Source organism: Salvelinus alpinus, chromosome 25 (genome assembly GCF_045679555.1).
Source record: "Salvelinus alpinus chromosome 25, SLU_Salpinus.1, whole genome shotgun sequence".
Classification (NCBI taxonomy): Eukaryota; Metazoa; Chordata; class Actinopteri; order Salmoniformes; family Salmonidae; genus Salvelinus; species Salvelinus alpinus.
The window spans coordinates 15,559,277-15,586,029 of record NC_092110.1 but is presented as its reverse complement, the minus strand read 5'-3'; the positions used below and the strand labels follow the sequence as shown (position 1 = coordinate 15,586,029).

At 44.5% G+C, this 26,753-nt stretch overlaps 1 protein-coding gene across 2 annotated transcripts in view; it reads left to right on the top strand.

Moving 5' to 3' along the window:
• Nucleotides 1-7,819: 7,819 nt before the first annotated feature.
• The window catches only part of LOC139553439 (gamma-aminobutyric acid receptor subunit beta-1-like), a 43,782-nt gene continuing 24,848 nt past the window's right edge, over nt 7,820-26,753 (top strand). Inside the window, exons 1-3 of one of the 2 annotated variants that reach the window (XM_071365753.1) lie at nt 7,820-8,560; nt 8,667-8,758; nt 8,898-8,965. In XM_071365753.1, coding sequence (XP_071221854.1) covers nt 8,481-8,560; nt 8,667-8,758; nt 8,898-8,965 — 240 coding nt within the window. In that variant the 5' untranslated portion in view covers nt 7,820-8,480. The remainder of the gene's footprint in view (nt 8,561-8,666; nt 8,759-8,897; nt 8,966-26,753) is intronic. The other variant, XM_071365752.1, reaches the window with a different exon arrangement.

Here is a 26,753-nt window from a genome sequence, read left to right as displayed (position 1 = left end):
ATGGTTTTGGTACTGACTCTGGAACTGACCCTGTATATATTTTGGGCTCCCGAGTGGCGCACTGGTCTAAGGCACTGTATCTCAGTGCTAGAGGCGTCACTACAGACCCTAGTTTGATCCCGGGCTGCATCACAACCGGCCGTGATCGGGAGTCCCATAGGCTGGCGCCCAGCGTCGACCGGGTTAGGGGAGGGTTTGGCCGGGGTAGGCCGTCATTGTAAAATAAGAATTTGTTCTTAACTGACTCGCCTAGTTAAATAAAGGTTAAATAATAATAAATAAATATATCTTACTTACTTTCTCTTGTGTTCCACTTTACTTGTATTTATTTTTTATATATTACAACTGATATTGATTAATGCATAGTTGGGAAAGAGCAAGCAAGAAAGGCATTTCACTGTACTTGTGCATGTGACATAAACAACTTGAAACTAGATATGAACAGCATGTCCATTATACACTTTTCTTGGTCCATGTTCAGTGTGATACGAACAGTTACCGACATTCTTCCAAATTGTTATCTAACGCACCACCAAGGGCAGGGGAGAGCAGATGCCCTGCTTCTGGGGGTTGAGATGGGGGGGGGGGGGGGGGGGGGGCAGAAAGAGGGGAGGAGGAAGAGGAGGATGGAGGGTAAAAGTGGGAAAAGAGGCAGCTGGTGCCAGAAGTCACATGGACAACACCTCTGCCTGCCTAGGAGGGGAAGGGGGCCAGGTAGACTACAGTAGCAGTAGAAGGGAAGAAACGCTAGACATGGCAACATAATAGCAGCACTAGGGTTGAATATACAGCATTGTTGTGGCCCCTGATTGCTGTTCTGTACCTTTTGTGTATTGACTACAATAGTACAAACATGAAGGTGACTCACAGAACAGATCCATGACTGAAATCAAATCAACGGACAGTCTGAGATGAGAAGAACAGAACAATAAAGGAACATAATACCACCTTGTTTTTTTCTATTTTGTTTCTTGTTGATTATCACATTATTGTAGAAATACATTGCAAGGCAACTGTTAGAAATATAAGCTTGCATGGTGCAACGTTTACTTTTATCACAAGAAGACATAATGAAGTAAATAGAACATGACTATTACAAAATATCTAGGAGCATCTAGTTGACCTACCAACCAAATCTCAAGGTTTAAAAACAAACATGAACTGAAACTATATCAAATGATTCCAATGAAATGAGATGCAGAGTCTAAAGCACTGGGTGTTGGTGAAGGTGTGTGGCCCATAACATACATGCAGCATGGCAGCTGTCCTTTCAGCACCACAAGGGGCCATACATTTTTCAGCACCTAACCAGACTTCATTCAGTGCATATGAACAGCAAACAGAAAGAGGGGAGGAGGAAGAGGAGGATGGAGGGTAAAAGTGGGAAAAGAGGCAGCTGGTGCCAGAAGTCACATGGACAACACCTCTGCCTGCCTAGGAGGGGAAGGGGGCCAGGTAGACTACAGTAGCAGTAGAAGGGAAGAAACGCTAGACATGGCAACATAATAGCAGCACTAGGGTTGAATATACAGCATTGTTGTGGCCCCTGATTGCTGTTCTGTACCTTTTGTGTATTGACTACAATAGTACAAACATGAAGGTGACTCACAGAACAGATCCATGACTGAAATCAAATCAACGGACAGTCTGAGATGAGAAGAACAGAACAATAAAGGAACATAATACCACCTTGTTTTTTTCTATTTTGTTTCTTGTTGATTATCACATTATTGTAGAAATACATTGCAAGGCAACTGTTAGAAATATAAGCTTGCATGGTGCAACGTTTACTTTTATCACAAGAAGACATAATGAAGTAAATAGAACATGACTATTACAAAATATCTAGGAGCATCTAGTTGACCTACCAACCAAATCTCAAGGTTTAAAAACAAACATGAACTGAAACTATATCAAATGATTCCAATGAAATGAGATGCAGAGTCTAAAGCACTGGGTGTTGGTGAAGGTGTGTGGCCCATAACATACATGCAGCATGGCAGCTGTCCTTTCAGCACCACAAGGGGCCATACATTTTTCAGCACCTAACCAGACTTCATTCAGTGCATATGAACAGCAAACAGAAAGAGGGGAGGAGGAAGAGGAGGATGGAGGGTAAAAGTGGGAAAAGAGGCAGCTGGTGCCAGAAGTCACATGGACAACACCTCTGCCTGCCTAGGAGGGGAAGGGGGCCAGGTAGACTACAGTAGCAGTAGAAGGGAAGAAACGCTAGACATGGCAACATAATAGCAGCACTAGGGTTGAATATACAGCATTGTTGTGGCCCCTGATTGCTGTTCTGTACCTTTTGTGTATTGACTACAATAGTACAAACATGAAGGTGACTCACAGAACAGATCCATGACTGAAATCAAATCAACGGACAGTCTGAGATGAGAAGAACAGAACAATAAAGGAACATAATACCACCTTGTTTTTTTCTATTTTGTTTCTTGTTGATTATCACATTATTGTAGAAATACATTGCAAGGCAACTGTTAGAAATATAAGCTTGCATGGTGCAACGTTTACTTTTATCACAAGAAGACATAATGAAGTAAATAGAACATGACTATTACAAAATATCTAGGAGCATCTAGTTGACCTACCAACCAAATCTCAAGGTTTAAAAACAAACATGAACTGAAACTATATCAAATGATTCCAATGAAATGAGATGCAGAGTCTAAAGCACTGGGTGTTGGTGAAGGTGTGTGGCCCATAACATACATGCAGCATGGCAGCTGTCCTTTCAGCACCACAAGGGGCCATACATTTTTCAGCACCTAACCAGACTTCATTCAGTGCATATGAACAGCAAACAGAAAGAGGGGAGGAGGAAGAGGAGGATGGAGGGTAAAAGTGGGAAAAGAGGCAGCTGGTGCCAGAAGTCACATGGACAACACCTCTGCCTGCCTAGGAGGGGAAGGGGGCCAGGTAGACTACAGTAGCAGTAGAAGGGAAGAAACGCTAGACATGGCAACATAATAGCAGCACTAGGGTTGAATATACAGCATTGTTGTGGCCCCTGATTGCTGTTCTGTACCTTTTGTGTATTGACTACAATAGTACAAACATGAAGGTGACTCACAGAACAGATCCATGACTGAAATCAAATCAACGGACAGTCTGAGATGAGAAGAACAGAACAATAAAGGAACATAATACCACCTTGTTTTTTTCTATTTTGTTTCTTGTTGATTATCACATTATTGTAGAAATACATTGCAAGGCAACTGTTAGAAATATAAGCTTGCATGGTGCAACGTTTACTTTTATCACAAGAAGACATAATGAAGTAAATAGAACATGACTATTACAAAATATCTAGGAGCATCTAGTTGACCTACCAACCAAATCTCAAGGTTTAAAAACAAACATGAACTGAAACTATATCAAATGATTCCAATGAAATGAGATGCAGAGTCTAAAGCACTGGGTGTTGGTGAAGGTGTGTGGCCCATAACATACATGCAGCATGGCAGCTGTCCTTTCAGCACCACAAGGGGCCATACATTTTTCAGCACCTAACCAGACTTCATTCAGTGCATATGAACAGCAAACAATCAGGAGCACTACCTGTGGTGGAAGGAGTGTGACCATGGTAGCCATCCATTCAGTACCACTAGGGGCCATAAACCTTTCAGTGTCAGTGCTATGGACAGCTCCTAACCAGTCTTCCTCCAGTGCAGAAAAACAGAAATAAGTCAGCAGTAGGTGTGAGTGAAGGTGTGTCCCCGATTGGCTATCTTTTCAGCACAACCGTAAGGTTTTCAGAACCATAGACAGCTCCTAACCAGGCAATGAGAAGCAACTATGAACACTAACTAGCACAGGTAACTAAACTCAGCAAAAAAAGAAACGTTCCTTTTTCAGGACCCTGTCTTTCAAAGATAATTCGTAAAAATACAAATAATTTCACAGATCTTCATTGTAAAGGGTTTAAACACTGTTTCCCATGCTTGTTCAATGAACCATGAACAATTAATGAACGTGCACCTATGGAATGGTCGTTAAGACACTAACAGCTTACAGACGGTAGGCAATTAAGGTCACAGTTATGTTAAACTTAGGACACTAAAGAGGCCTTTCTACTGACTCTGAAAAACACCATAAGAAAGATGCCCAGGGTCCCTGCTCATCTGTGTGAACGTGCCTTGGGCATGCTGCAAGGAGGCATGAGGACTGCAGATGAGGCCAGGGCAATAAATTGCAATGTCCGTACTGTGAGACGCCTAAGACAGCGCTACAGGGAGACAGGATGGACAGCTGATCGTCCTCGCAGTGGCAGACCACGTGTAACAACACTTGCACAGGATTGGTACATCCGAACATCACAGCTGCGGGACAGGTACGGGATGGCAACAACAACTGCCAGAGTTACACCAGGATCGCACAATCCCTCCATCAGTGCTCAGACTGTCTGCAATAGGCTGAGAGAGGCTGGACTGAGGGCTTGTAGGCCTGTTGTAAGGCAGGTCCTCACCAGACATCACCGGCAACAACGTCGCCTATGGGCACAAACCCACCGTCGCTGGACCAGTCAGGACTGGCAAAAAGTGCTCTTCACAGACGAGGCGCGGTTTTGTCTCACCAGGGGTGATAGTCGGATTCGCGTTTATTGTCGAAGGAATGAGCGTTACACCGAGGCCTGTACTCTGGAGCGGGATTGATTTGGAGGTGGACGGTCCGTCATGGTCTGGGGTGGTGTGTCACAGCATCATCGGACTGAGCTTGTTGTCATTGCAGGCAATCTCAACGCTGTGCGTTACAGGGAAGACAACACCTCCCTCATGTGGTACCCTTCCTGCAGGCTCATCCTGACATGACCCTCCAGCATGACAATGCTACCAGCTATACTGCTCGTTCTGTGCATGATTTCCTGCAAGACAGGAATGTCAGTGTTCTGCCATGGCCAGCGAAGAGCCCGGATCTTAATCCCATTGAGCACGTCTGGGACCTGTTGGATCGGAGGGCGAAATGTCCGGGAACTTGCAGATGCATTGCAGTACTTAATGCAGGTGGTGGCCACACCAGATACTGACTGATACTTTTGATTTTGACCCCCCCTTTGTTCAGGGACACATTATTCCATTTCTGTTAGTCACATGTCTGTGGAACTTGTTTAGCTTATGTCTCAGTTGTTGAATCTTATGTTCATACAAATATTTACACATGTTATGTTTGCTGAAAATAAACGCAGTTGACAGTGAGAGGACGTTTCTTTTTTTGTTGAGTTTACATTGATCGCCTATTGGAGTACCCAGTACCACCATCATTCTAACCTTGTGTAATTGTGTTGTACATTTATTGTTCGAAACATAAAACCAAATCCATTACTTCCCACTCTAGACACCCATACAGTACTTGCAAGGTCTAAGGCAGTCTACACCATGAATAATTATCATCTAAGTTCTTATTTCAGTTCATTTTCATTTGAGAGCCACACAAAGAATGAAACACATAGGCTTCAGGGATATGCCTTCAGAGGGGATCCAGTTGGTGTCCAATAAGAGGAATTGACAACCCTGGTTTGCAGGCATGAGACAGTTCACACTTATGGGTATTACTCATTATCACATGTCTAGGAAATTAGAAAGTGGTTAGTGACTTTTTAAAACTGGATATAGTGGCGGACTGGGAACAAAATTAGACTACACCGGCCCACTTCTTCTGTACCACACAGGTAAAAACATTTTAACAGGCCAATAGGCTGCATCACTCTCTTTCTCCCAAAAAAATAAATACAGTACCAGTCAAAAGTTTGGACACACCTCCTCATTCCAGGGTTTTTATTTATTTGTACTATTTTCTACATTGTAGAATAATAGTGAAGACATCAAAACTATGCAATAACACATATGGAATCATGTAGTAACCAAACAAGTGTTAAACAAATCTAAATATTTGTTCTATTTGAGATTCTTGTAAGTAGCTACCCTTTGGCTTGATGACAGCTTTGCATCATCTTGGCATTCTCTAAACCAGCTCATGAGGTAGTCACCTGGAATGCATTTCAATTAACAGGTGTGCCATGTTAAAAGTTAATTTGTGGAATTTCTTTCCTTCTTAATGCGTCTGAGCCAATCAGTTGTGTTGTGACATGGTAGGGGTGGTATACAGAAGATAGCCCTATGTGGTAAAAGACCAAGTCCATATTATGGCAAGAACACCTCGAATAAGCAAAGAGAAACGACAATCAATAATTCCTTTAAGACATGAAGGTCAGACAATCTGGAAAATTTCCAGAACTTTGAAAGTTTCTTCAAGTGCAATCACAAAAACTATCAAGCACTATGATGAAACTGGCTCTCATGAGAACCACTACAGGAAAGGAAGACCCAGAGTTACCTCTGCTGCAGAGGATAAGTTAAATAGAGTTACCAGCCTCAGAAATTGCAGCCCAAATAAATGCTTCACAGAGTTCAAGTAACAGACACATCTCAACATCAACTGTTCAGAGGAGACTGCGTGAATCAGGCCTTCATGGCCGAATTGCTGCAGAGAAACCACTACTAAAGGACACCAATAAGAAGAATAGACTTGCTTGGGCCAAGAAACACGAGCAATGGACATTAGACCGGTGGAAATCTGTCCTTTGGTCTGTTGAGTCCAAATTTGAGATTTTTGGTTCCAACCGCCGTGTCTTTGTGAGATGCAGAGTAGGTGAACGGATCATCTCCGCATGTTTGGTTCCCACCGTGAAGCATGGAGGTGGAGGTCTTATGGTGCTTTGCTGGTTACACTGTCAGTGATTTATTTAGAATTCAAGGCACACTTAACCAGCATGGCTACCACAGCATTCTGCAGCGATTTGCCATCCCATTTAGTTTTGGCTAACATTTTGGCTATCATTTGTTTTTCAACAGGACAATAACCCAACACACCTCCAGGCTGTGTAAGGGTTATTTGACCAAGGAGAGTGAAGGAGTGCTGCATCAGATGACCTGGCCTCCACAATCACCCGACCTCAACCTAGTTGAGATGGTTTGGGATGAGTTGGACCGCAGAGTGAAGGAAAAGCAGGCAACAAGTGGTCAGCATATGTGGGAACTCCTTCAAGTGTGTTGGAAAAGCATTCCGGGTGAAGCTGATTGAGAGAATGCCAAGTGTGTGCAAAGCTGTCATCAAGGCAAAAAGTGGCTACTTTGAAGAATCTAAAATCTAAAATATATTTGTATTTGTTTAACACTTTTTTTGGTTACTACATGATTCCATATGTGTTATTTAATAGTTTTTATGTCTTCACTATTATTCTACAATGTAGAAAATAGTAAATAAAGAAAAACCCTTGAATGAGTAGCTGTGTCCTAACTTTTGACTGGTACTGTATATGTATTTTTTTCTTTCAGCCTGCCCACCCACCCACCTATAACATGGCCCAGATGGCCAATCCACCACTGCTTCTCACTCCCTAGCAAGTAGGCTTCAACTGATGCTGAACCATTTTACCCAACAGAAGTCATGAATCTTTAAACAGTTCTGTCCTGTGATGCATCACCAAACCCATACTGCATGGCCACGTATTGGTCCTTGGAGACAACCTGAGAGCTAAACCAGTATGAAGACCAAGGATAAGTCAAATGCATTTTTCCACCAATTGAGTCACAGAACTGATACTTCGGGCACATGGTATTTGCACCCCCCCCGCCCCCCCCCCCCCATGATTTAACTTGAAATAATCATGTGGTCTAGCACAAGGTGACCAGTAAAATGCAAATTAGTTTCATTTGGCAAATTAGTCAGAAGTCTGTCAATATCATCACTAGAAATAGCAGAACATTTCTTCTTATACATTCTGTAGCATAGTCCTATAGCACGTCATGCAGCTGCAAGGGCCATTGCAGCTCCAATAGCTCATCCTTCTCTCATTAAATAATTATTGGTGCGTTGCGATTTGTAATGCGTTTTCTGGGTTTAAAAAAATAAAAATAACTTGGGCTCTAGCCCGTGACGAGTGGCGAATGGAATGCGCTACGAGTGAGCTCGGGCGTACAGGTACACCTCAGAAATTGCGCAGCTCCTCAGACGTGCTTGTTTTGCACGATGCCCCACATAGGGCTGACTAAAGGTGAATGGAGAGCCGCGTTCAATGCTTATTATTTTAATATCTTCAGCCGACCAACACAGGGATACCTGCTTGATGCAAATCTGCTCCGGACACTGCTGTGTCTGCTGAAATGCTCGAATTAGCCGGAGGTGATGGGATCTGCCTAGCATATTGATACGGTTCAGCTACTGCATGCATCCCGGCGACCCCTTCTTGTGCCAGCATCGACAGCTCAGGTGAAACGCGAATACCGTTTTTCTATCGAAGTCGCCGAATTTTTAACGAAATAGCGTGTTTTTGTGCAAATACAATTTGAATGTTGGTAAAACGACGCGCATGCGTTGTCTTGGAATAATTGGGCAGCCTGTGACAAAGTTGCATTTCTGAAATCTTCGCTCAAAGTCATCTATCTCTCTGATCAGAGTTAGTGATGTGGACGGCTTTGGACCGCGGACGCTGGGATATTTTTTGTCTTTTCCTAATGGTCGCCATGGTCTGCGGCGCTCAAAGGTGAGATCCCACGGGTGTGATGTCTTGTTTCTGCCTGTCTTGCCAGTCCCTTACTCTGCAGTTTTTGATTAAGATTCTGAATCAATACCATATATTTTCCCTTTAGCGCCAACGAGCCTAGCAACATGTCATTTGTGAAAGCGACCGTGGACAAACTGCTTAAGGGGTATGACATTCGTCTGAGGCCTGATTTTGGAGGTAAACTCCATTTTTCGGGTGAAGTCTACCCAATGTTGGCTAATGAATAATAACAAGTCGCATGCAGATTCATTTGTCGTGTTGGCGAGCTGTCTGATTAAAATGCCACTGATACCTGTGTTTTACGTGCGATTTAAAGGTGCCCCTGTGGACGTTGGAATGAGCATAGATATCGCAAGTATCGACATGGTTTCTGAAGTCAACATGGTAAGTAGCCTACCTAATGTTTTTTTTTGGAAGGGAGAGATGTGCCTCGTGCAACACATGTTAGATAGGCCTAGTAATATGATAACACAGAACACATGATAACCGCTTGGGTCATTTTCTAATGTCTGCAGATGTGCGTCTTCTATGCCACTGTCTTCTAGATGTAATTATAAATCCTTGTATTTTTGTATTTGCCCTTGTTTGGCCACTAGTATAGGCCTAACGTTTTCACGTTGACCAAAATGGTTCACTGCATTTCAGCAGCAAGGAGAGCTACTGCAATGTGTCAAATCCATCCATATGCATTAACTTCCCTGTGGTGTCAGAACCAGTAAAGACAGATAATTACCGATATATATAAAGAGAGAGAGCTTTGGTGCTGCACATCGATTTTTCCAATTTAGCTATTCTACACACGTGTGTACCTACATAACTGTGATGTGTCTTCTATACAGTACACACTCTGACAGAGGATAAAGTGACTAGGAGGAGACTGAAATATTGTGCTGGTTTGGCCTCAATGCAGTAATTACATAACGTTGTCAGTGACTCAACAAGGAGGCCCAGTAGAGACAAATTGTGATGCTGAATTTGGGCACTTAGTGTGTGCATATGAATGCAGCAGCATTGTCAGGGTGCCAGTGATGGATACAAATGAATTCATGCTTGGTTCAACTGGTCTTACATATGTAAAACATAGTAACAGCAGGCATGAGTGTAAAGTGTGTGTGTATGCTTGCATGGAAAGGAAGAAAATACATTTTTTTTGCTCAAGCAGTGTTTATGGGATGTCGGGTAAAGTTCAAGGTTTTCATGATGCTACCTAAAACTGCAGTCTTTACAATAATATTGCTCTGGGAGCTTTGGCATTCCCATTTTGATGGTCGAAATGTTGTCTGCAAAGATATGTCTACAACAATTTCTGGGAATGTCATGGGAATATTCTTAAAATGGCTCCGAGTGTCTTAAAACTGCCGGAAAATTGCATGACAACTGGATATAGAGTGGTGTTCTAAGAAAATGTTGCAAAATGTTTTTACATTTTGGAAAGTGTCTGGCTGAGTGTTTTGTTATAAATGTACAAATGAGCAGGTATGCTCACAAAACCAACCTGTGTCTGTCTCAGTGTGTGTAAGCAGATAAAACATATATATTTACAACAAATAGGAATGTTACAAGAATAAGGAGTATTGAAAACTTTGTGTGTGCTGCCACATGGCACCTACTGCCAATTCACCTTCTGAAGGACACAGTTACACAATCCATGTCTCGATTGTCTCAAGGCTTAAAAGTCCTGCTTTAACCTGTCTCCTCCCCTTCATCTACACTGATTTGAAGTGGATTTAACAAGTGACATCAATAAGGGATCATAGCTTTCACCTATATTCACCTGGTCAGTCTATGTCATGGAAAGAGCAGGTGTTTTGTTTTGTACACGCAGTCTATATACAGTACCTGCCAAAATTTTGGACACACCTGCTCATTCCAGGTTTTTTTTTATACTATTTTCTACATTGTAGAATAATAGTGAAGACATCAAACTATGAAATAACACATATGGAATCATGTAGTAACCAAAATAGTGTTAAACAAATTAATATATATTTTCTATTTTAGATTCTTGTAAGTAGCCACCTTTTGCCTTGATGACAGCTTTGCACAATGGTGCCCACAAACTCTTAGGAACTACACAAAGCTGTCCCAACAGCAGAATCTCAACAGCAGTCCCAACACATTACCACTGCTACACCTGGCTATCAGGGGAGCCTTGTCTGGCAGCGAAACAGTTAATTTAGCCTCATTTACTGACTTTAAAAAAAGCATAGCTGATATGGCTGACTTGCTTAAACAAATGTGGTTTCTACTGACAATTGAGTATACAAACTGGCATAAGGGGACGACAAGCGGATAAGAGGCAATCCGTAATTTAGATTAAGACAATAATGAGCTAGCTAGGACGGACGTAGTCAATATAACTATTTGTTCAGTACTTTTGAAATGTACAGCGGCAGAATTCAGAACATGGACCGTTCTTACAGTGTTCTCCCTATACACCAAGTCAGAACCGAAGGATAAATAAAGGGGGCATATATGCAGACAATGAAATCTCTTACAATATTCGATGATAACATTTCTCTAAAACAGGTTATAGGCTACATGTGCACCACCAAATCAGAACAGGCAAAATTAAGAGGGAAAAATAGACCACTTTATTAGGGTGAGGCACATGGGCTACTAACAGCTTGCTACACAACATACACTTAGTATTACTTCCTTAGCTACAGTATACATATCTCCCTGGCATATTACATCATTTATGCAGCAGCATACAATACATTTTTGGACTCACTGTCACGATCGTGTAATAACATTCGGACCAAGGCGCAGCGTGATATGGGTTCCACATCTTTTTATTTGTGAAATGCAAAAAAAACAATAAAGAGCAAACGACACATGAAGCCATGGAGTGCTCACAGGCAACTACACATAAACAGATCCCACAAAAACCCAGTGGAACCATACCAGGCCAACATAGAAATAAAACAACCTAGATTACCCACCTAGTCACACCCTGACCTAACCAAAATAGAGAATAAAAAGGCTCTCTATGATCAGGGCGTGACAGTACCCCCCCAAAGGTGCGGACTCCGGCCGCAAAACCTGACTCTATAGGGGAGGGTCCGGGTTGGCATCTAGTGTCGGTGGCGGCTCCGGTGCGGAGCGAAGTACCCACCCCGCTCGCGGATCCGCCAGCATCGGTGGCGGCTCTGGTGCGGGACGAGGAACCCGCTTATCCCGTGGATCCAGCATCGGTGGCGGCTCTGTTGCGGGACTTTGCCCCCGCCCTGACCATGGGTCCGGCCATGGAGCTGGGTTGAACGCCGCACCCGGACTGGACACCGGCGCCAAGGAAGGCTCCGGCCATGGAGCTGAGTTGGCCGCCGTGCCTGGACTGGGCACCGGTGCAGAGGAAGGCCTTGGAGCGGGACTGGACATCAACACAGAGGAAGGCTCTGGCCTTGGAGCGGGACTGGACGCCGTGCCTGGACTGGACATTGGCGCAGAGGAAGGCTCCTGCCATGGAGTGAGACTGGACGCCGTGCCTGGACTGGGCATCGGCGCAGAGGAATGCTCCGGACTTGGAGCGAGACTGGACGCCGTGCCTGGACTGGGCATCGGCGCAGAGGAAGGCTCCGGACTTGGAGCAGGACTGGACGCCGTGCCTGGACATCGGCGCAGAGGAAGGCTCCTGCCATGGAGCGAGACTGGACGCCTGGACTGGACATCGGCGCCGAAGAAGGCTCCTGCCATGGAGCAGGACTGGACACCGGACCTGACCTGGACTTCGGTGCAGAGGAAGGCTCCGGCCTTGGAGCTGGACTGGACGCCGTGCCCGGACTGGACCCCGACGCAGAGGAAGGTTCCAGCCTTGGAGCTGGACTGGACGCTGTGCCTGGACTGGGCACCGGCGCAGAGGAAGGCTCCTGCCATGGAGCAGGACTGGACACCGGACCTGACCTGGACTTCGGTGCAGAGGAAGGCTCCGGCCTTGGAGCTGGACTGGACGCCGTGCCCGGACTGGACCCCGACGCAGAGGAAGGTTCCAGCCTTGGAGCTGGACTGGACACCGGCGCAGAGGGAGGCTCCTGCCATGGAGCAGGACTGGACGCCGTGCCTGGACTGGGCACTGGCGCAGAGGAAGGCTCCTGCCCTGGAGCGGGACTGGACGCCGTGCCCGGACTGGACCCCGACGCAGAGGAAGGCTCCGGCCTTGGAGCTGGACTGGACGCCGTGCTTGATCTGGGCACCGGCGCAGAGGAGGGCTCCTGCCATGGAGCAGGACTGGAAGCTGTGCCTGGACTGGGCATCGGCGCAGAGGAAGGCTCCTGCCATGGAGCGAGACTGGATGCCGTACCTGGACTGGGCATCGGCGCAGAGGAAGGCTCCGGACTTGGAGCGAGACTGGACGCCGTGCCTGGACTGGGCATCGGCGCAGAGGAAGGTTCCGGACTTGGAGCAGGACTGGACGCCGTGTCTGGACATCGGCGCAGAGGAAGGCTCCTGCCATGGAGCGAGACTGGACGCCTGGACTGGACATCGGCGCCGAAGAAGGCTCTGGCCTTGGAACTGGACGCCGTGCCTGGACTGGACATCGGTGCGGAGGAAGGCTCCTGCCATGGAGCAGGACTGGACACCTGACCTGGACTTCGGTGCAGATGAAGGCTCCGGCCTTGGAGCTGGACTGGACGCTGTGCTTGGACTGGGCACCGGCGCAGAGGAAGGCTCTGGCCATGGAGCTGGACTGGACACCGGCGCAGAGGGAGGCTCCTGCCGTGGAGCAGGACTGGACGCCGTACCTGGACTGGGCACCGGCGCAGAGGGAGGCTCCTGCCCTGGAGCGGGACTGGACGCCGTGCCCGGACTGGACCCCGACGCAGAGGAAGGCTCCGGCCTTGGAGCTGGACTGGACGCCGTGCTTGGACTGGGCACCGGCGCAGAGGAGGGTTTCCTGCCATGGAGCGGGACTGGAAGCTGTGCCTGGACTGGGCACCGGCGCAGAGGAAGGCTCCTGCCCTGGAGCGGGACTGGACGCCTTGCCTGGAAGCTCCGGACCGTTGACCCTCGCTGGAGGTTCCGGACCCTGGACCATCGCAGGAGGTTCCGGACCGTGGACCGTCGCATTAGGTTCTGGACCGTGAACCGCCGCCGGAGGCTCTGGACCGTGAACCGTCGCCGGAGGCTCTGGACCGTGAACCGTCGCCGGAGGCTCTGGACCGTGAACCGTCGCCGGAGGCTCTGGACCGGGGACTGTCGCCGGAAGCTCTGGACCGGGGACTGTCGCCGGAGGTTCCAGACCGTCGCAGGAGGTTCCGGACTGTGGACCGTCGCAGGAGGTTCCGGACTGGTGACACACACTCCAGGGCATGTGCGAGGAGCAAGCACAGGACGTACCAAACTGGGAAGGCGCACTGGAGGCCTAGTGCGTGGAGTCGGCACAGGTGGTACCGGACTGGTGACACGCACTTCAGGGCAAGTGCGAGGAGGAGACACAGGACGTACCGGACTGGGGAGGCGCACTGGAGGCCAGATACGTGGAGCCGGCCCAGGTGTCACCAGACTGATGACACGTTCCTCCAAACGCCTGCGTTGCCGCATACTCCTAGCCAACTCCATTCTCCGGTATCCCTCCTCACACTGTTCCAACGAATCCCAGGCGGGCTATGGTACTCTCCTTGGGTCGACCGACCACCTCTTTATCACCTCCCAGGTGGTCTCTGGCTCTCTCCTCGGCTCCGCCGACCACCCCGTGTGCCCACCCCCACATTTTCTGGGAGGCTGTTCTTTGGGCTTCCGTTGTGGCAGCGAACCCCGGCGTCGGCGCTGTCCTCCCTTCTCTCCTTGCGTCTGCCACCAAGGAAGGCGATCCTGTCCTGCCAGGATTTCCTCACAAGTCCAGGATCCCTTCACATCCAAGATCTCCTCCCAAGTCCAGGATACCTTCTCCTCCTGGGCACGCTGCTTGGTCCTGGTGGGTTGGGATCTTCTGTCACGATCGTCGTAATAACATTCGGACCAAGGCGCAGCGTGATATGGGTTCCACATCTTTTTATTCGTGAAATGCAAAAAAAAACAATAAAGAGCAAACGACACGTGAAGCTATGGAGTGCTCACAGGCAGCTACACATAAACAAGATCCCACAAAAACCCAGTGGGGAAATGGCTGCCTAAATATGATCCCCAATCAGAGACAACGCTAAACAGCTGCCTCTGATTGGGAACCATACCAGGCCAACATAGAAATAAAACAACCTACATTACCCACCCTAGTCACACACCCCGACCTAACCAAAATAGAGAATAAAAAGGCTCTCTATGGTCAGGGCGTGACACTCACGCCCTGCTCACTTGAACAGGAAGGTGGCGCAGCGGTCCTTCGTGGGCAAATTTTGTCATCAAACTTTGTCATTAAAGTCTGGCATTCTCTAGAGTTATGGTGCTTTCAAAACAACTGGGAACGCGGTGAAAAAAAAGGTTGAATCATGATGACGTCAGTGATCTTCAGGTCGTAGCTCTAGAAAGAGGCCAGAGTTCCCGACTTACAATTCCAAGTGGGATGACAGTTCAAAACTTATTTTCCCAGTTGGAGCTCGTTTTACCCAGTTGTCCAGTTCTGAGTCAACAGTTGTTTTAAGCGCGGCAGAAATCATGCTGGATTGCCAGCATTGCCAATGTTGAATGTTTATCATTTTTAGCTTGGAAAAGAGAACCTTAAACCGAGAATTGGGACCACACACCCACTCCACTGAATAGCAGGCTAGTGATTGCTTTGCAATGCTTGCAGTTAGCCACTGATCCCTTCCAAACCACTCATTGTTGAATTTTCGATTTCCAACTTGTTGTGTAATGTTAATGTCCAATGGCCGATGAGCACCGATACGTTTTATCTATAATTTCTCTTCATTATTACTCTTCAATGACAAGGATCAAAAAGGATGTGCCAGTAGATTGTCGACTTGATTCATGATGATGACTGCTAGCTAAGATTGTATGATATTGACATGATCAGTCCAATCAACGCTACTGTAGGTATAACGTGATTTGACGTAGTTTTATCTGTGGCCAATGACCTTGAGCCTTTTTGGATTGGCACTTCTAATGTAATTCTATGGCAGCATCCAGGGGCTTGAATTTTCCAGCTCTCCCCATGAGTGACTGAACACTGAGCCAATCACGGCGCAACTAGAGAACATTACCAACCCCTATGCTCTGTATTTTCCGCTAGCTGCCCCACCACCACAGAAAACACTGATCTAGGCTGAAACACCTGCATTTTGGAGTTGCCTTACTCAAGAAAGCAAAAAAGAGACCATGTTTGTATGGAGGCTTTATTAATTAACTCAATCATAATTTTTTATTTTTTACGCTGTTTGCAAGCTGATATGTGACACGTATTAATGCCAAAATATCAAGCAAAACAGGCAACCCCCCCTCCCCAAAAATATATTTTTAATTATAATAATCATCTTTTTTTTTGCAAAAAATGTGCAGCTCAAAACAGGTGGGTCTCTGCAGCTGTCCTGAGTGACGGGTCACCACTGGTGACATGCATGCATATATACAGTGCATTCGGAAAGTATTCAGACCCCTTGACTTTTTCCACAGTTTCAGCCTTATTCTAAAATGTATTAAAATAAATGTTTTTCTCCTCAATCTATACACAATACCCCATAATGACAAAGCGAAAACAGGTTTTTAGATTTTTTTGCAACATTTTTTTTTTTTTAATAAATGAAATACCTTATTTAAGTATTCAGACCCTTTGCTATGATACTTGAAATTGAGCTCAGGTGAATCATGCTTCTATTGATCATCCTTGAGATGTTTCTACAACTTGATTGGAGTCCACTTGTGGTAAATCCAATCGATTGGACATGATCTGGAAAGGCACACACCTGTCTATATAAGGTCCCACAGTTAGTAGTGCATGTCAGAGCAAAAACTGAGGTTGAAGGAATTACTAAAACATTTCTGCAGCATTGAAGGTCCCCAAGAACACAGTGGCCTCCATCATTCTTAAATGGAAGAAGTTTGGAACCACCAAGACCCTTCCTAGAGAAAACTGAGCAATCGGGGGAGAAGGGCCTTGGTCAGGGAGGTGACCCAGCCAGAGCCCGGACTTGAACCCGTTTGAACATCTCTGGAGAGACCTGAAAATAGCTGTGCAGTGACGCTCCCCATCCAACCTGACAGAGCTTGAGAGGATCTGCAGAGAAGAATGGGAGAAACTCCCCAAATACAGGTGTGCCAAGCTTGCAGCGTCATACCCAGGAAGACTCAAGGCTGTAATCTTTGCCAATGGTGCTTCAACAAAGTACTGACTATACAGTCTCAAAACTTATGTAAATGTGATGTAGATTGATGAGGAGAAAAAACTATTTAATCCATTTTAGAATAAGCCTGTAATGTAACAAAATGTGGGGGGAAATCAAGAGGTCTGAATACTTTCCGAATGCCCATTATGTTATTTTTTTTTTTATCACAGGTTAAATTATATACTGCAAATCTTGTCACGGTATGGCTTTACTGTAGCTCTGAATATGACGTATGTGTGTGTTGCCTGCGCTTGTTACATACAGTACATGCATATACTGTTGTATGCTATACACACTGGAAATCATGTGGTGTTTTGTGATAGTAACAGGGTGGGATTGCCATGCACTGCCAGCTAGTCAGTCAGTCACTGTGGCTGATCAGCAAAGCTTCCTCCTGGTCAGACTTGGCAGTACTGTGGACATGACACTGGCTAGCAGTATTCTACCAGCAGGACTGAGTCATAACCTTCAGTATACACAAACAGTCTGCAAATCATGCCTGTAGGAAAATCTGGTTAGGCAATAGCATTACAGTAACTCATGTGAAAAGGTTAAACATTTGTCCAATGTTCATCATTGGTAAGGTCCTGAAGATTCTCAACTCTATAGTTCTTTCAAACACACAAATGATATTCAAAATTGCCTCTCAAATACCCATTTTGTTTTTGATTGGTGAACCTTTTCAGTTCAATAATGATAATACCAAAGTAATAGCTATAATAACATATTAATATATCTATAATAGATCATTATATCTTATTTCAACACAATTGATCATTTATGAAGAACAGACTATTTGCACAAAATTATTATAATTTAGGCTTAGATTCAATCAGATTCTGCATTAACCAGCGGTATCCGACACCCGCATAGCTGTTGTTTTGCCAATGTTAGAGGTGTAACTGCATTGGAGCTGTCAAATCGGTGAGCAGCTGCTCTTGATCATTGTCATGAAGCCACACCCTTCCCACTCGCGTTAAATGTGGTGGGCCGGGCTCGTGCAAGCTAACTTCAGGTTGTCAGTTGAACAGTGTTTTTCCTCCTATACATTGGTGCGGCTGGCTTCCAGGTTAAGCGAGTGGGTGTTATTATGAAGCACGGCTAGGTGGGTCATGTTTCAGAGGACGCATGACTCGATCTTCGCCTCTCCCGAGCCCGTTGGGGAGTTGCAGCGATGAGACAAGATCGCAATTGGATATCATGAAATTAGGGAGAAAAAGGGGGCAAAATTACAAACAATATATATAGAATAATAATAATAATGACGCTCAAATTGAGAATTGTTCAACTATTCAACAAAATAATGAGGATTTCTATCAGCCTAATTGAGCTGTAGATTACATCTCACATTCCAGTGTTCGAACTTGTAAACAAGCCTGCATGGGATTTCTCTTAATGCAACTCCGTGCGGCCAATGGCAATGTCCACTTTAGGTATAATGGCAGGAGCCGCTTGTGGATTTGACAGCTCTAATGCAGTTCCACCTCCGACACCGTCAAAACATCAGCCATGCGGATGTCGGCTAAAGCGGATCTGATTGAATAGACCCTTAGTATCTGTGTTTCCGTTCATTCAACTGGCCATTGAGTATCAATGACAATGCCGCCATACATTTCACATTTGTATATTTTTTCTAATACATATTTTTTTTGATTGTCTGAAACCCATTAATCCAAAGAAATGGATCCCTTTATTGAGTTATTTGTGACGTCTGATAGTAGAGTGCATGCAGGAGCTTTACACAGGTGAGCTTCCCTTCTGAAGTTGCCTTTATTGTTAAAAGGCTTCATTGAATTATAAAGTGTAAGTCACAGGATTGCACTTGAACAAAGCCTTTTCCATTATTTACATTCATAGCATTCATACATAAGTCATTTCCACATGAGATACTGAATTTGCCAAGTAAATGTAGACAGAGTTTGCGGAGTCAATGATGAGCTGTCATCTTGAGCCAAGGTTATGAATTGTTTATTAGGTTGGATTCCTACTGACAAAATCTCCTCGCAAAAATGGAAGGTGCTGTTTTCTCTGAGCCGGGTCCAGAGGACTTCTGATTGGATAGCCTAACAGCCTGGATGGGTCATTGATTGTGCCTCTGTGGCCTCCCCGGTTTTGCATTTTAATGTGAATGAGACTGGGATGCTGGAGGGGGTTTTATGCTCTGTCTGATGGAGACATTTGGCACCGGCTCTCCTTGAGAAAGGCCACACCGAAACATTAGTCATACTGGTCACAATATAAATATAAATTGATTATATTCTATAGTACGTCTTTGCTATTTCATTGCATGTACTTTACACCCTGCAACATCACTGTCACCCAGTATACTTTTGGGGGGCAAGCACTGCATTTTTTATGACAAGCTACTTGAGATTTGGACTGCACTGGATGTTTGCATCTAGAAAGGTTTCTGAATGTACATTTGTACAACCGTATGTTTTCTAAATCACATATCACAAAACCACACCCTCGTTTTCGGTTTGGAGGGTGCTTACTACGGAATAACTGAGTGGCAGTTACATTTTCACAAGAACCAGTTGCAAAGTTTACAAACTAATGCAGGGGCAGCACTTCCGATTGTGGCTTCGAATTACAGCTCTTCTGGGTTAAACTAAGAGCTGTGTGATCATGTTTTTAAAAATATATATATTTACCTTTTCTCATCTGTTGGCAGGATCTCTCTCTTTCTCCCACCAGAACCCCCCTATCCTGCCAGGTCATTACTTACTTACCTGGTTAAATAAAGGTTGTGAGTAATACCTGACTGTCACTCGACTATCATATTGTAGGTTCTTTGCACCAACGTTCCACCATCAGGTATGCACATCATACTTCTACTATTCTGAGCATAAATGACAGCATACTTTGCACTCCAGATAGTCAAGGTTATTGGTCCCACTAAAACGATGTATTTATTACATTCCAGTAAGTATATTGGCAGACTCAGCACAGCTAACCTTCCATTTCAAGCTGCAGTCTTTATCAAGAGCAGTGCATATAGACTACAGCTTTCTTCAGGGGTTTCAATGCTATGAATTGTGTCTGAGGTTCTGCATTCTCTTCAAGACGGTCCTCATGTGCTATCCCTGCTCTGTGGTTCCCTCCCTTCTGCAACGACTGCATTGCAGTCCAATCGAGTTCATGAATCTGATCATCAAACTCTTTGTTCTTGCTTTTTTATTTTTTTAAGAAACAGGTCCCAGCTTTTTATAAGGTACTGTTCGGGTGTAACTTTTTAAGCGTTTGATGCTTGAAGGGGTAAGAACAGTTTTTTGCTGTTGTTGTTATGAAAATGAACGTCGCTCAGTCATAGAGGATGTCCCACTTAATGAAACTCCTTTTCTCCCACTTTTGTCAAATTCTCTGCAGACTTCACACCCCATTAGCTTTTCGTTAAAGCTTCTCAGCTAAAGCCGCTTGACTATCCCTGACGGATGCCAACGTACTTCTTTGGTCTAACCCAAAGTGAAATACACTTGTGATAGATTAGCAAAGGAAAAATATAGAGGAGCAAACAGGGAGAAGTGCAAGACACAGCTGACTAAGAAGAGGATTTTATTCAAATAGAAAATCAACAGTCTTTGGAAAAGACAACATTTTGAACTAGAAATTACATTCTTTAGAAAATGGGATTCGCAAATGCAAGCGACTCACAGATTTAGCTAAGAAGGCAAGAGGGGCTATAGCTTGTTTAGTAGGCAATTAACAGCCAAGTCATGTAACAGATACAATTATATAGTATGTGAGCTAATCATGGGTTGGAAGAGCAGTTTACACATTCAATATATTATATATGTTGAATTGGGTTATTGGGACATCGTTATGAGACAGTAAATGTGTTGATTTTATTATTCAAGGTCAATCCCCATGCTTACTATGTACCCCTAGAATGCAGCTCGGCATGTGTACTCTAGTATGTGAGGAAATGGGCCAAAATGCATCACAATTACCGAATACAAATTAAAGTAGAATATATATATATATTTCTTGAACATCCATCTTAAAAGCACCCAGCCTAGTCTACATAGACTAGATAAGTGCAAACAACTTATGGTAGCTTTGAGTTCAGATAATGCTAACAGTGGTACTGTATTATTTGCATATAATGCTAGTACTGTTCATGTGCTACAGAGAGATTCATCATAGAGATGTAATGCTATCCTAAGCATGACTATTTCAGGCAAAAGCATTGTATAAAGGCTTTATTTGTATTTTTACCAAATCACAGGAGGGTAATCCTTACTTCTTCAACAAATAATACAACCTTGCAGTGGCATTGAAATTTGTCTGAGGCGGGCCGGGCTGTATGCTGATTTAGCGGCAAAACGTGGCAGTACCAAAAGGATTATACAAGGATATTTCAGGTCATTGTCTCACTCTTACCGACCTTAGTCATCAGACATGCTGTGCTGTCAAAGGCAACCAGCTAGTAACGAGACGACACTGATGCGACATGAGCTGTAGGAGGTTTGCTGTGAGGTCACAAGGGTCAGACTCGTATTCTTCCTCTTCCTGAGTTGAGTGATTGGCTGTGGCAACATTTCTGCCTGAGCGACCTCGAACATTCATTGGAAAAGGGCTGCTGCATGTGTTCAGGTATTGGATAACCTACATTGTTGCTTGTCGCCAGGATGTCACACTGCCTACATGAAAGTAGTGCTTCCCAATGGGGCAGTGTACTACAGAGGTAGTAAAGGCTGCAGGATTTCTGCTCAGTCAGAATAAGTATTTCTAGAGATTAAAGGAGTATTTGATTAAGTTAGTATGTGTTTGAGACTTGATATAATGGATGTCTTGTTTTCAGATTATTTAATAGTCGGATTTCTGCAGGATTGTAGCATCAGAGAGATTTGAGCACTCTTTGCTCTACTTAAGACTTTAAGACTTTACGAAATAGCAGGTCATTCTCCCCTTGTGGCTGGTGTAAGATACTGTAATGAAAATGGTGCTGGGCTGTCTCTTTATCTTTGTCTCTCTACTCCTCTCTCCGACCCACACTCCCTTTCCTTTCTCTTTGGGCTTTCTTCCTTTATCTATACCTCATATTGCGGACTGTACCTAGATTTTAGTGGTTTGTTTGTTTGACATGTGAGAGCCTCACTTTTTTTACAAGCTTGAGTGACGACAAGTAAAAGTTGTGTTTGTTAGCGATGCACAAAAGCTGTTTTGTTATCATGGCAACCGCTGTGGAATTGTTTTGACTCTGTGTCACAGTCCATTTCTTTTCAGATTTCTGGGAAGATTTGAAAGTAGCATCTCTGTTTCTCAAGGTTAGAGCGGTAGGAGTGCTGCCGCACGTACACGGTTAGTACAGCCATGACTCTCATAAAGTGACAGCCACACTCAATATACTGTAGAACTCTCTCCCAGGCCCCATGGAAGCCCACTTGTGCCAAAATCAATCAACAGCACAGGCAGGCAGGCAATAATCGCTTTATTGGGTTGTTAATGAAAATATAGGTAACGCCCTCGCTCTTGTCGACATGTGTGCTATGTTGCGCTGGTTAGCCAAGAAATGTGATTATGCTGAATGAGAACTCCCCATGGTAGGCCCAGTTGTTAGTATGAGGAAGCTTACGAACCCCCACTACTCCTCCTGTCATGGCACCTTATGTATCTCCACTGCAGCTACTGTATTGAGCACCTTATGAAGCCCTCATAGTGGCTTGTGGTCAGGAGTTATTGATCTGTTTGGGAGATTGATGTGTCCGCCGCCTTCTAAGGATGAGGATTTATGTGATGCTCTGCCGATAGCACTTCATCTCGCCAGTGGGAAAGATCAAGGTGTCAGGGGTGGGTTCTTTGTTCAAACAACTTCATCTCAGCTCAAAATCTGTTGCCCATGCTACTGTATGCTATGCCATGATCAGGAGTCCAAGCACTGAGGACGCAGGAGCCCACCTGGGTTTGATTGACAGTTTTATTTTATTTACCCCTGGAAAAGAACAACCAAGGCACTGCACAATCAATCAATCAAATGTATTTATAAAGCCCTATGTACACCAGCAGATGTCACAAAGTGCTGTACAGAAACGCAGCCTAAAACCCCAAACAGCAAGCAATGCAGATGTAGAAGCACGGTGGCTAGGAAAAACTCCCTAGAAAGACAGGAACCTAGGAAGAAACCTAGAGGACAGTGTAGGCGCACAGTGTAGGTGCTAGAAGTCGACCGATTAATCGGAATGGCCAATTTTTTTTTTACACCTTTATTTAACTAGGCAAGTCAGTTAAGAACACATTCTTATTTTCAATGAAGGCCTAGGAACGGTGGGTTAACTGCCTTGTTCAGGGGAAGAACGACAGATTTTTACCTTGTCAGCTTGGGGATTAGTTTTTGGAACCTTGCGGTTACTAGTCCAATGCTCTAACCACCTGCCTTACATTGCACTCCACGAGGAGCCTGTATGGCAGGCTGACTACCTGTTACGCGAGGGCAGCAAGAAGCCAAGGTAAGGTGCTAGCTAGCATTAAACCTATCTTATAAAAAAACAATCAATCTTAACATAATCACTAGCTAACTACACATGGTTGATATTACTAGTTTATCTAGCGTGTCCTGCGTTGCATATAATCGATGCGGTGCCTGTTAATTTCTCATCGAATCACAGGCTACTTCGCCAAACGGGTGATGATTTAGCACTGTCGTTGCATAAAACGTAACCATAAACATCAATGCCTTTCTTTAAAATCAATAACTCATGTTAGCTTTTTTACATGGCACATATTGCACTTTTACTTTCTTCTCCCAACACTTTGTTTTTGCATTATTTAAACCAAATTGAACATGTTTAATTATTTATTTGTGGCTACATTTTATTGATGTATTATATTAAGGTAAAAGAAAAGTGTTCATTCAGTATTGTTGTAAATGTCATTATTACAAATTTAAAAAATACAAATCGGCCGATTAATCGGTATCGGCTTTTTTGGTCCTCCAATAATCGGTATCGGCGTTGAAAAATCATAATTGGTCGACCTCTAGTAGGTGCAGAGTTTTGAGTCCCAGTGCCCCTCCCAAATTCACTTCAATAAATCCTATGGTGATTTTCCTATAGTCTCTGGTACAACATTTATATTACTGCAGTAACTACAGTATGAGAGAGTCATGGGGTGTCTGGTTGGGTCCTTGTACTCTAAAGATTTCTCTCTCTGAAAATAGTGAGGGAGTAGGGAGTCAGTGACACTTTAAACTGAGATGATGACTCAAAGACGGTGTCAGAGTGTCTGTTTCTCCATTTTTTTGTCATGTGCCATATTAAAGTTGGGTTGCTCAGTGATATGTATGCAGAGTAATTGGTGACATTTCCCCCATACAAGGCAGACTGCTGCAGTGGAACTGCTCTCTTTCTTTGTGCTCTCTCGCCATTCAGGCCTGGAAATAATGCAGATGAGGAGATGAGTGGAGACATTCTTGCGCTAAGAGCTCTGTGAGATGAATTTAAAGCGAGTTACTTCATTTTCTTTAACCCCTTGGTGAACCTGATCCAGAACAGATGGGTGAATTTTGCGTTTAATCTAATCTGTCACTGGCTCTGTCTGTACTGTACTATACTACCCTGTCTGTACTGCAATGTACTGGTACGGTACCATACAGTGCTGCCTATCTGTAGTACAGTACACTGGTCCTTTTTTATGAAGCAGTCAGAGTGCATACTGTTTACCATCTTGTTCTGCAGAAGTAGCCTATGAATTCACAAAATGTTAGTGTGAAGAAACTTTGGGTGTCTTGCTGCTTATTTGTAAGCCTTTTTAGTAAAACAATGTGAAATCAAACAGCATTCCCAGGCCTTTTTTAGTCAACCATTGTAAAATCAAACAGCGCTCAACAATGCATATTAGAAAGCTCTTGTGTTTGATAGCAAGTGAGAAAATGAGAGATCTAGCATTTCATGGATCCATTTTGTAAATAAGATTGAGAGCTAAGATTTCATCACACAGAGAGTACGCAGAGCCTTTTAACAGCGTTCTAGTGTAACTTCATAGACTCTGTCAGAATTCCAGACCCATTAGACTGGAGGTTAATGGTTCCCCATCTGATTAGATGTCGAGCAGCATTTCCTATAAGGAACATCATGGGTACTGCCCAGCCAGTGGGAGCGTGGGATAAAACATGAGGCTGCCGACAGTGCGGAGCGACAGAGGGCACTCAGGTTTAATGCTTAATGTAATCATTCTCCACTGACCTAAACCTCTCTGGAAATCTGAAAGATAGAAAGTCACGAGGGAAAGAAAGTCTGAGAAAGGCTTTTCTGATCTCCTCACCACCAAGAGAATCTCAATAAGTTTATTGAATTGTCACTTTCTTACATGTGTATGACTTTATGTGGAGGTGTTGGCATGGAAACAAGGGAGAGGGTGGTGATTGGTTTAAGGGACAGGAAGACGTGGTCATGGGTGGGTGGGTGGCAGGGAGTGGCGCATATGGAGGTGTGCAATAGATGTATAGACCCCTGAGTTCAGGTTAAATTTATTTGAAATCCAGCCAACTCCATGTCTAATTCATTTAGTCAATTGATTGGAATTTAGATTAATTTGACCCCATCTCTGGTATCCATACATATACATTTTATGCAAGACCTGTGTCTGTACATTCAATGTACATCCTGACCATTAAACCAATCACAACCCTCCTTCTATCCAAGGACATATAACACAAGCTTCAGTCCACTCAAATCGCAATATAGTCAGTCACCTGCAGTAACACATAGTTACACAACCTGATGAGTTCTTAGTTATGCTGTGCACCCAAGTTGCACTCATGTCTCGAAAGCACATTGACTTGACGACTCGAATCTTGCTCAATAACTCATTGACAGTAAATTAATGAAGAGAAGTCTTGGATGACCTTGAAACACAACGACACAACATTATACAGGTTTTTAAATGCAAGCAGAGCTAACATTTTTTACTAAGCAGGCTGGTAATTCCTCTGACTTGTGAGAACCACTTGGTGGGATCTTTAAATTTGATTGACAGGTGAGAGTCTTGGGTTGTGTGCTTGACTTTTCTTCATTGGCATGTCCGATGAAGCGGCAAAGACCTTTGTCAAAAACTTTCCTCAGTGGGACTGAATGGTGTATAATGTCTGTTTTTGTCAGGGATCTAACCATGTTTGGAAAGTGTAACAGCAGGACAAGTCCTATGCAACATTTCCACACAAGACACAAGCATAGGAAATGATCAGAAGATTATACTACAGAAGAACAGAGGAATAGATGCAGACATTTTGTAGTCTTTTGAGGGAGCTGTACACCATAGTGACATTTGGTATTTTGTGTGTGTGTTTGTTTACTTGCATGTGTGCGTCCATGCATGAATGCATGAGTGAATACTGCAATGATGCCCAGAAAAATCTGAAACAAGGCTGCTCTCATGCTATGAGCACTATTCATCCAATGAATATCTGCAGACCCAGTTGCCAACAACTGTTTTCATTATTATTGCCAAATGCTGCAGAAGTTTTTACAGTAACTAGGCTGGAAGGGAAGACTGCACCGCCATCTCTACCCTTCTCCTCCCACCCTCTCTCCCTCTATCCTGTGATGTATTACAGTCTGCAACCCGTAGATGGGCATGGATTGGGAGGAATTAGGTCACGAAGAAGCACACTGCAGAGGGGATAGCGCGGTGCTTACGTGCGTAGGAGAGAGCCCATGTTGTCGTCCGCGGTGCGGTGAAAGATGGAGAGGAGTAGGGGCGCGCTCACTTAAAGAGTGCCTATCATACATCAACAAAGGAAATGGGAGGGAGAGGAAACATGCCAAGGGCAACGCCTGCCCCTGTTTCTCTTCCTGTGTGTGTGTGTGTGTGTGTGTGTGTGTGTGTGTGTGTGTGTGTGTGTGTGCAGTGCAGCAGCGGGCACTCTGCTTTAGCTCTCTCATATGCATAACGGTATTCCGCTCACGTTTAAGACT